This window comes from Peromyscus maniculatus, chromosome 8, assembly GCF_049852395.1.
Source record: "Peromyscus maniculatus bairdii isolate BWxNUB_F1_BW_parent chromosome 8, HU_Pman_BW_mat_3.1, whole genome shotgun sequence".
Taxonomy (NCBI): domain Eukaryota; kingdom Metazoa; phylum Chordata; class Mammalia; order Rodentia; family Cricetidae; genus Peromyscus; species Peromyscus maniculatus.
The window spans coordinates 70,316,584-70,327,499 of record NC_134859.1 but is presented as its reverse complement, the minus strand read 5'-3'; the positions used below and the strand labels follow the sequence as shown (position 1 = coordinate 70,327,499).

General features: G+C 45.3%; 1 protein-coding gene across 1 annotated transcript; it reads right to left on the bottom strand.

Annotated features, from left to right (window-relative positions):
- Nucleotides 1–886: 886 nt before the first annotated feature.
- Nucleotides 887–2,670, bottom strand: LOC102908158 (C-C motif chemokine 4-like). Its single transcript, XM_076577765.1, has 3 exons — nucleotides 2,523–2,670; nucleotides 1,732–1,846; nucleotides 887–1,241 (listed from the first exon to the last, which is right to left on the bottom strand). The coding sequence occupies exons 1-3, from the start codon at nucleotides 2,596–2,598 to the stop codon at nucleotides 1,154–1,156; spliced, it is 279 nt and encodes a 92-aa protein (XP_076433880.1). The 5' UTR covers nucleotides 2,599–2,670; the 3' UTR covers nucleotides 887–1,153.
- Between the last annotated feature and the right edge of the window lie 8,246 nt (nucleotides 2,671–10,916).

Genomic DNA, 10,916 nt, shown 5'->3' with positions numbered 1-10,916 from the left:
GGCCTTTGGCAAGTTATTTCTGTCTTTAACCTCAGTTTCCACAAAATGAGAGTTAGACTGGATGGCCTAAGGGGTCTTTCCCAGCTCAAACAAACTGCCAGTCTATGAACCATTGAGAAGAACTACTGTTCATTCAATTCTACATTTTTCTCTGTCCTAGGTGGAGTAAGTGTGACTGAGAATTTTTAAGTAGTCATGGCTTGGGTCCACTCTGTTTTACAGCCAAACCAGACTCTTAGGCTCTATAATCCCATTTGCTTTATGGTTTAGGTCGCTGACACATGAGCTAATATGAACTCCAGAAATCCTTGTTTCCCTGGGACACAAGCTGGTGTTCAAGAGGGAGATAAACCTTCTGGGGTTCTTTATACATTCCAATACAGTGGGCACTATTACCCCATTTACAGGTCAGATAACTTGAGCTCTAATAAGGTAAAGTGATCTTCTAAAGTCACAGTGATAATAAGACAATGAAGTCCCTTTATCACTGAACCACATCCCTTCCCTCTGTCTTGTGTTGTTGTCCTAGTCACGGTTTCCCTCTGGAATGTCAATCTAATGACCCTTAGGATCAACATTGTCCCTCTGGATCATGCTCTCCTGATGCTTCCCAAGCAAATCTACAAGCCTCAGAGAATCCTTCTCCCTGTGTCTGTTTCTTAATCTGAAAAACTGTAGGCCCTGATCCCCATCCTCATACAGTTGTTAGCATTCTCATTAGAAGCATTGCGAGGATGTCCTGAGTCCATGTAGACAAGAGGACATGTTAAGATCTCCATATTTACTCATGACCATTGCTTTTGCAAACTGTAGCTTATCCATAATAGCACAAGGCATTTTTAAACCAAATGAAGATCAATTTTAAATCACCAACTACATTTTAAAAAAGAGTTTATTATGAAAATGCATGAGATCAACTACATGATCAGATCCAGAATAGCTGACGAACCCTAATGGTGGACCATCCCCATGGGAGACACATGTCCTTTAATTAAATATAAATAGTAGAAATAACACCAAATAAAATAACAAAGTCTATATAAAGACTTGATTAAGAAGGGAGAGAGGAATTCTGAATGGAAGAAGCAAGGCACTTCTCAATGAGGAGTGTCAGACCCCAGGAGGCACTCCCTGAAGTGGTTCCTCCTGCAGCTCAGTTCAGCTCCAAGTCATTCACATACTCCTTGACCCAGGGCAGGCTGGGGTCAGCACAGACTTGCTTCCCTTTTCTGGTCAGTAACCTATAGAAGAAGGAGAGGTCAGGTGAGATCCCATGGTACCTTAGAGGACATTTAGCACTGTCCTTTGCCTGTGGTAGGCATCTCTCTCTGCTTGAGCATTGCTTTTATGGGCAACCATGGTCGTGGGGATCCTCCCTGCATTACCCTGACACTAGACTTCCTGGAACTCTGTTCCCTTGGTAAGTAGCTGTGATCCAGGGGTTCCCTATATTAGGAAATGGAGTTTCATGATCAATATGATGATGTCTCCCAAGTTTTCATTGCTCCTTGAAATGGTCTTTCTATGTAAGTAGAACATTTTGACTGTTTTTTATTTCATGCACTTTGTATACCTTTATCTCCAAGAGCCACCACCCATTTTAATGACCATTCAGTCACTATCAGAACTCAAAAAGTGACCTCATGACCTCAGAACTGGATCCCTTCCGTTAGCCTTTTCACCTGAACCTGACGCTTTCTGAGTCTTGCCCTCCCCCCAGTGTGTACTTACACCACTGCTGGCTTGGAGCAAAGGCTGCTGGTCTCATAGTAATCAGTCACAAAGTTTCGAGGAAGCTTCCAAGCAGTGTAAGAAAAGCAGCAGGAAGTGGGAGGGTCAGAGCCCACTGGAAGAAAAAGCCAGGATAAGGTCAAAGCTGCTATTCATTCTAGATCTTCCCTATGGACTACTAGAACCCTAAACAATGCCCTTGGATGCATGGTCCTCCAACTAGAATGAGACTTTTACTCTAGAAAGATAGTCCTTGAAGAAGGAAAAAATCTGCAAGATTGAAACTGGATTGAGTCAGAACACCTCTTCATTCCTTCATGTTTCAGGTAGGGAAATCAAGTCATAGAGACAGACAAGCTTTAACCACAGAGAAAGCCTCAGAATATCTGTCTTCCAGCCCACCATTTCCCTCTATTGGTTGTTAATTCTTTTTTTTTTTTTTTTTTTTTTTGGTTTTTCGAGACAGGGTTTCTCTGTGTAGCTTTGCGCCTTTCCTGGAGCTCACTTGGTAGCCCAGGCTGGCCTCGAACTCACAGAGATCCGCCTGGCTCTGCCTCCCGAGTGCTGGGATTAAAGGCGTGCGCCACCAACGCCCGGCTGGTTGTTAATTCTTAAGGAAACAGGAGCTTCACTATTAGTGACTGTCTGGTAGTCTCTACTGTTCACAGCAGAGTTGGGGTTCTTCCAGCTCCCTTTTGTCCCCTGATCAAACCCCACTGTTAGTCTGGCCCCTGCTAGAAAACTGAACCCACTGGGTCTCCAAGGGAACAGCCATGGCAGAGTCCACTTACTTGGTGCTGAGAGCCCTGGAGCCCAGAAGGCAGCCATGACCAGCAGGAGAGAGAGAGCAGACACACACAGCTTCATGGTGTTGCTGGGGGAGAGGATGGAACAGAGCTGAGACTGCAGAGACCTGAAGCTGCAGAAGCAGGCTGAGTGTTGTGCTGATCGATCTGAGCTGGGAACTTCTCTTTATAGGGCCTCTGGGACCTGGGACAGAGGTGGGGTGCTGGGAGGAAAACAGAATATCCTAAGTAAGATGATGTCATGGTATCAAGAAGGAAACTGAAGTTGGCAAAAGTGAGGAGTTCCTCACAGACTGTCTTCCCCCAGCAGTGACATCACGGAAGAGAAAGGAGGGAGTTGGAGGGGAGAAGTGGGGTGCATGCTGGAGGGGGAAGTGGTACACCAAACAAAATGACTGAGATGGGGTGTGTGTGTTTGTGAACCCCAGAGGACGGATGCAGTGTTCACACCTGCGAGCAAGGTCTGTGGATAGGAACTCACTGCACTTGGTGGTGGGCACCTCAGACAGTGGAGCCTCCATGTCAGTCTTTCCAGATTGTCTGGAGTCTCTGGAACAAACATGGGGTGTGAGCACAGACAGAAGACACTGGCTACTCCAGACTCTTCCACACACAAAAATAGCATCTGTTCAGTAGAATTCAGAAGGTTTGGTTTAGGCTATGTAGAACAAGGAAGGGATAGGGAGAGAGAGAGGGAGAGAGGGAGGAAGAGAGAGAGAGAGAGAGAGAGAGAGAGAGAGAGAGAGAGAGAGAGAGAGAGAGAAAGAGAGAGAGAGAGATTTTTATTGGAATGATAAGAGAGGCAGAAAATGAAACCAAGTTTGGGAGACCCAAAGAATGTTCTAGTACACAAATAAGGATTGATACCTAATGATGAGTATGTGCTGCAGACACAATGTGTAGCCCTCCTAAGCAGATGCATGTTTTCTAATCAGTCCCTAGGAAATGCCTCATGTTTCTAGCCTCTGGGGAGCTGTGTAGGAGATGCAGCCTACCAAGGCCGTGGGTGCAGTCAGACTCAAGGTAGTGCAAGGGAGGGAAACTGGATGATGGACCCAGTCTTGCTCACCTTTAGCTCAATTACCCTGACTCACAAGGTTGGCTTGTCCCAGACCTCCCAATGCAGCATGCTCTTCTCAGTGACAGAAAACAAAGGAGTGAAGAGGGAGCCAGGCCTCTTCAGTGCTTCCAAGTGAAAAGCTGGGAGGGGCAGGGCAGCATCCTGTGGTCCTCCATGTTCATTTATCAAAGTATAAATTTTTCCCACCCTATTCTTTCTCTTCTCCCAAAGCCCAGACCACACTCCCTCATCTCTGCTGCTCTTTCTGCCCTCAGCCTCGTCGCTCACCTCCCCAGGTCTTGTGTTTTGGGTTCACTGACAGCCCACAAGCTAGTCTGTCTCATGCCCTTTCAGGGTGATGTAGCTTCATGGTCACACATCAAGGGCTTATGTCTTGTCTCTTGGTCCACATGGACCTCATTTTCCATGGCATTTCAATTTGGCCGACTTCCTATTCATTTCCTCTTTGTCAGGGCAGAGACGGTGGAATAAAGCCTCCTCCTTCCCTGAAGAAGAAGCCCTCTTGATGCAGGGACAGTGATGGAAACAACTGTCCCATGAGGTGGAACAAGGTGGCACATGAGAGAGAGTAACGGGGCTTCAGAGTCTGAGGATGAAGGCTAGCCCTCAGGTGCAGGTAGAGAGTTCTGAGGAAGGTTGAAACTCACTGGGCTAAGGAGGAGCCTCTGCCTACATCAGCCAGAGTGATCATCTCCATTTGACTGAGGTAATCAGAGCCGCCTGCTCTGGGGCACAAGCACATGGCAGATGTGAATGAATGATTGGTCTGTGAGGTAGAGACTTAATGTGAGCAGAGCATCCTCAGAGAAGGTGAAGACTATTCTAGAAGATTAGAATTGGAGCGAGTCTCACACTACATCACATTGCCTTCATGTTACAGACAGAAAAACTGGGGTATGCAGAGGACTCTCTTAAACCAGTGGTGTGGGGCAGAGACTTCATACTGGTCCTTTCTTCCAGAAGTTGTCAACTCTTGGAAAGTGGGAACTTGAGTCTTATGACTGTCTACAGGGTGCCAGAGGGCAGTAGACTCTTGGGAGTGATTAAAGATTCCTGGAGGAAGCAGAAGATATGTCCATGTGGGTAGGCTGGCCTCTCCTGCAGGCAGTGTGAGCATTAAGACTGTAAGGGAGACTGATGAGGATTTCTGGTCCAGAGTGGGAGCCTGCTTGGAACTAGGGTGTTACTGAAACAGGAGAGCCAAGGTGAGCTGGGACACAGAGCCATTTTGCAACGACAATACACCAAGAAGCGATATTGTCAGTGTGGTATCTAAGTCACTTTGGGGAAATGGGAGCAGACGTTGGATTGTGAATGGAAGAGACAAGTGGACAGATATGCAGATTGCAGGTTCAGAATGGCGTCTGTAGCAGAGGGCACCAGCTGATGGAGCTCATCAGCAGTCTCCAGACCCTGGCTGCTAGGACTTAGTCACCAGCACAGGCTGCTCCTCTGCTGTCAGGCTGTCTGGGGTGGAGGGCAGTGACTTCAGAAGGTGTTACATTCCTGAGGGAAGCTCCAGTCTCACCAGTATTTGGTGGATCCAGGAAACTTTCTGCATTTCTTAGGAACTCTCTCCCTTTGGTGCTTGTACATGTGAGTCTGCCCTCTTCCCATTCCCCTGAGACAAGACAACAATCCAGTAAAGCTTTACTGAGCTCCTTCTGTGTGAGAGGTGCTGTGTCAGTGTTGGAGATCCTGTGGATCTTTACTGAGCACCTACTGTGTGACAGGAGCTGTGTCATTGTTGGAGGTTCCTATTTTAAATGGTGGCTGCAGAGTGTTGAGAGGGGCTCCCAGAAACGTGAGTCCTGAGGAGAGGGACAGCAAGAGTGCACCAGCCAGAGGGTGGGAGGAATGTGGTGCATAATGTCTTGGCTCTTGTGCTCGTGAACTCACTGCAATTATGGCTGCCTCCACCAGATCTGCTTAGGGTCAAACCACCAAAGCAGTCAGAACGTTGTCAGGTAGGCACTCATGGACTCAGTGGGTTACCAGAGGTAGGGAGAAGAGGTGTGGGAAGAGAGTAGAAAGGTTTGGGGAGGGTTGGGGAAGGGGGTGAAGGTAGGGGAGCGGGGTGGAGAGACATGACAGGGTTGGGGAAGGTGCATGTGAGGGATTATCACTGGGGTAGGGGGAATTAGTGGTGGATAGGATCCATGTATACATATGTCAAATTGTCAAAGAATATATAAAAGATAAAAATGTGAAGTATGATTTTTTTCAAAAAATTACATTAGGTTGTTTTTCTTTTACCAACAATATGTGTGTTTGCTGTAAAAGTTTTACAAACTATAGAAAGACTTGAATCTTAAAATTCTCAAGATTTAAAACTTAAGCCTGAAAAGTCTCTATCATTAGGTACCTAGCTGTTAGTACTTAATAGTACTTTCTCACATCAACATGTCTTCACATTGTTAGTTAATATTCACCAGAGTTGCTAAAGACTTAGTCTTTACTGAAATACAGCACTGATGAATACTTGGCATTCCACGGCCTGGAAGTACTAACATTTGTATTTAATGAGTCTAGTACTTAGGTAGGTTCATCCATTTGATTGCTTGAACTTTTCTCTAATATGAGCTGAGAACTGAAGGGTGATTATCTAGTCAGAGAGAAGGTGTTGGTTATCTAGGAAAAATGTGCTCTTCTAAGTGAGATGTATTTATTATGCCTGTTTCACAGCAGGACAGGTAAAGACAATGGTAATGAACTGTATGTTTCAACAGAGTAAGAAGAAAGGATTGTGAATGTTTTCACCACCATGAAATTGCCTGATAGAGATGCAGACCCTGATTTGGACATCATACAGTTATACAGATTAAAATATTACATGTGCCTGTCAACATGTAAAGTCTGCATTTCAATATAAAATTATTTTTGATTAAAAAACGGGAGATTAAAAAGAATTGAGGATTTACAAAAACATGTAAATGATAGGAACTGTGGTTAACACTTAACATAGCACTTACTATGAGTCAGTACTAGCCTAAGTACAAATCTGTTTAATTCTCCTAGTGGTCCTTTGAAGTGGGTGTCATTTTATGTTTCTGTTACACAAATAGGCACTGAGCACAGAGAGGTAAGTAATCTACAGAAAACACACAGCTGATACACCACAGATTTGGAAATGAAACCAAGGAAGTCTGGCTCTAAGATAAGTAAGTCTGAAAAGGAAACTTGCTTCATTACAAATTTCTGTTAAAAATTTAATGCCACGTCCTGTTAGTATGCCACAGTATCTAGGGTCACATGATTTTGACTAATATAATCCATCAACACTCTCTCTCTCTCTCTCTCTCTCTCTCTCTCTCTCTCTCTCTCTCTCTCTCTCTCTCTCTCTGTAATCTTAGAAGTTTGGTAATTTTAATAGTCTTCAAGGAGATGGGGGTGGTGCAGCACACAGACACATGTGATGTCAGAGCAGAGAGGCACCAGGGAAGGATGGGGGCAGCAGGAACGGGAGAGGAGCAAATTGATTTACATTTAAGAAATGAAGGTATTGGGGGCTGAACAGATGGCTCCGTGGTTAAGAGCACTGACTGCTCTACCAGAGGACCCAGGTTCAATTCTCAGCACCTACATGGCAGCTCACAACTGTCTGTAACTGTATGGGGTCTAGTTCCCTCTTCTGGTGTTCAGACAGACATGCAGACAAAACACCCATATATACATAAAATAAATAAATCTTTTTTAAGTGTGAAATTATATGTAGTTGTCTTTATTGACTTAAATAAGGATCCCCATGGCTACCATGGGATGGACTTGTGCCCTAGGTGTTTCACTCTGCCCTGGGCTTTGCAGAAAAAGGATACTCTGCCTTGTCAAGTTGGCCCTCATCACAGACAACCCTGGGCAGTTCCCAGGGGCATGGTCTTGGCGTTCAGGAATTCTGAAAACAGTTTGAAAGCCAGGTAGGCAGTCTTGGACCAAGTTACAGGGAAGTTCCCATATCACGGGAAACAACAACAAATGGATTTGAGGAATGTCACAAGAAGAGCAAACAGTCTGGGGTTTAGCAAGAGCACTTTGGCAAAGCTGGGAGGAAATCCTGCTTCTAGTTTGTTGATTGTGGCCCTGCTGTGTAACTCAGAGGGCTGACCTCAGCAGTGGGCATGTGAGCAATATGGAGCCTCAGCTTCTTTTTCTCCTCCTCCTCCTCTTCCTCTTCCTCCTCTTCTTCCTCCTCCTCCACTTCCTCTTCCTGCTCCTCGTTCTCCTCCTCTTCCTCCTCCTCTTCTTCCTCCTCCCCCTTCTGCCCCTCCTCTTTGTGTTTCTTCCTTTTAAAGAATAATAACAAGTAGGGCTCAAGGGTGTGTGTGTGTGTGTGTGTGTGTGTGTGTGAATCACCCGGGAGGAAGGAAACAGAATAAATAATGGGAATAAGAGAGAGATACAGGAACAGGTTGGGGAGAATGGAGGGAGACAGTACTGGGAGAGGACAACTAGAATTGGGGAAGGGCTTCTCAGAGAGGAGCTAGAAAACTAGTGCAATGGAAACTCCCAGGAATGTTCAAGGGTGACCCTAGCTAGGACTACAAGCAATAGAGGATATGGGGACTGAACTAGACATCTCCTGTAACAAGGCAAGTCTTCCAGTGGAGGGACTGGGACACCAATCCAGCTACAAAACCTTTGACTTACAATATGTCCTGCCTACAAGATGTGCTAGGTGGTTTTAAACATGTAAACGTGGCATTCAAATAGTGGGAGTGGCCAACCCCTGACTGGTCTAGCTTAAGAACCAGGTCATGAGATGGAGCCTATGCCTGACACTGCCTGGAGGGCCAAACCCAGAGGCTGGATAGGCCAGAGACCTAGGATAGAACCAAACATGACTGGGAAAAAGTCAATGAATTGATTGCTATACTCATAGACTGGTGCTAAGCCCAATAGCAATCAGAGAGGCTTCACACTTCAAATGATGGAGCTTCACCCTTCAACAAATGCAGATTCAGGGACTCACAGCCAAACATTAGGTGGAGCTCAGGGAATCCTACAAAGGAAGAGGAGGAAGGAGTATAGGAGTCAGATGAGATAGCACAAGCAAACACACAGAATCCACTAGCCTGGGCTAATAGGGATGCACAGAGACAGAACCAATATCCAAGGAGCCTGCATAGGACTGATCTATATTATTGTTGTGTAGGTTGGGCAGCTGATTGTTGTTTGGATGTGGGCTTCTAATAGTGTCCCCAACCCCCAGATCATGTAACCCAGTTTCCTAATGCCATTTACTTCCAGTTCTTTCTTTTGGACCCATCCAGTCTCTTGTGTGTAGTCAGCAGACAAAGCAACATGAGACTGTCCCCGCAAAGTTCCCTGGAAACTCCCTCCCTCCCTTGGACATACCTTGAAGGATGTGGGGGTTTGGATGATAAGGGACCTAATGGGCGTATACATTTGAATACTTGGTTCCTAGTTGTTGGGGCTTTTGTAGAATGATTAGGAGGTGTGGCCTTGTTGGAGGAGATGTAGAACTGGGCACAGGCTTGGAGTTTTCAAAGGACCACACTATTCCCAGTTAGCCTGTTCTCCCCTTCATGATTGTGTGTCAAGATGTAAGCCTTCAGCTGCTGCTCCAGCGTCATGCCTGCCTGCCTGCTGCCATGCTCCCCACCATGATGGTCATGGACTCACTGTCTGAAACTCTTTCTTCAATAGGTTGCCTTGGTCATTTTTAATCAATGCTTTTCTGTAAGTCAAGTCTTTAAAGAAGGCTGCATGAGAGAGCAGAGAAGGGATGGGAGCCACAGGAGAAAATGCAGTGTCCCTAGTCCCCAAGTAGAGTGCCTGACTGTTGCTGTCCCAGTTAGAGACTCTCAGAGAAGGAGCTGTAGTGGTAAAACACCAACAGCTGCAGGAATGCCCCAGTCATCCTGTGGCTGGCTTGGAAGTCATTTCCTTCTGTATGGTTACTTCTCAGGGATTGAGGGGGGAGGGTTGTTTGGTCACATGCTTTGCTCCATGTGTTTCCAGTCCTTCCTTCAGATTGAAGAGACACTCCTGTGAGCCTGTAACTCTCTCTCCCCCTCTGTTGTATGCACACAAATTTATAGTGTCACTATTTCTACTCTTAAAAGTAAATCAGTTTTCTCCTGTGTGGTATATGCCAGACAGGTGGCACCATTCATGTGCCTACTCAGGTTCACAGTCATTCTTCATTCTCAAAATAGAGTCATAACCCACTTTTATAAAAATGCAGTCTCCCAGGGCAGTACACAATCTGACAAACAATTGTTTTACACAGTATGGAGAATTTAGGATTGGTTACAGCCTGCTCCCAACACCTTCTAAAGAGTGAGTTTCCCGGGAGCCCTCCACAGTCCTTGATCTTATGATTATTATAGCCCTTGCTTATTACTTCTTATGACTGATGATGGCTTGTTTAGCCCTTTCCTTGTCCCTAGTTGTCATAGCTGGGACCATGCTTTTTCAGAGGGAATTGAGTGGGACAAGAGGGACAGAGCAGCACCATGACCTCAGAGGACATGTAAAGTAACCGACAGATCAGCAGGGCTGATCCAGTGTCCCAAAGTGCTGAGAGGCTTCTCATCAGATGCCGGCAGAGTCCAGGCTTGTGTGGGAGGAGTAGGAGAAGGAAAGAAAGACAGGCAAGAGATTGTTCTCAATAGGGAAAGGCACCAGGAAGCAGCCATGTTTATCTTGTCAGCCAGATGAAATTTTCTACCACCTGACAAAATGGAGATGGGGAGTTGGATTCAATTATGAAAAAAATAAAGTGAGATTTTTGTATATTAAAGTTGTTGAGTATAAAATGCAAGAGAATCTCCTGAAGTAAGACAGTCTTGTGAAATTTACCAAGAATGTTTCTAGTAACTCTTATTTAATGAGCTGAATAAAAGGAAGAAATAGTAAAATTTTAAAGCTTAGGTCTAAATTAAATTTTATCACAGAGGGCCCTAGGGAGAAGGCTGAACCACTTTTGAACAAATTTGAGAAAGCAAAACTAAGGCCCAGGTGAGTGGTCCCTTATTGTTTCTTACATTGTCCTGGTTCCTGACATTTTGTGAAGGTTTGCAAATGTCTGAATGCACTCCTAAGAGTGACAGCTGTCATTCTCTGGAAGGGATTCAGATGCATAGGAGATGGAGCTGGGGGAACACATTCTTTTGTTTGGATATACTTTAATTAATAAAAACTGACATATGGACCAATGGAATCAAACTGAAGATCCTCCCATTAACCCATATACCTATGAACACCTGATTTTTGACAAAGAATCCAAAACTGTACAATGGAAAAAAGAAAGCATCTTTAACAAATGGTGCTGGTAT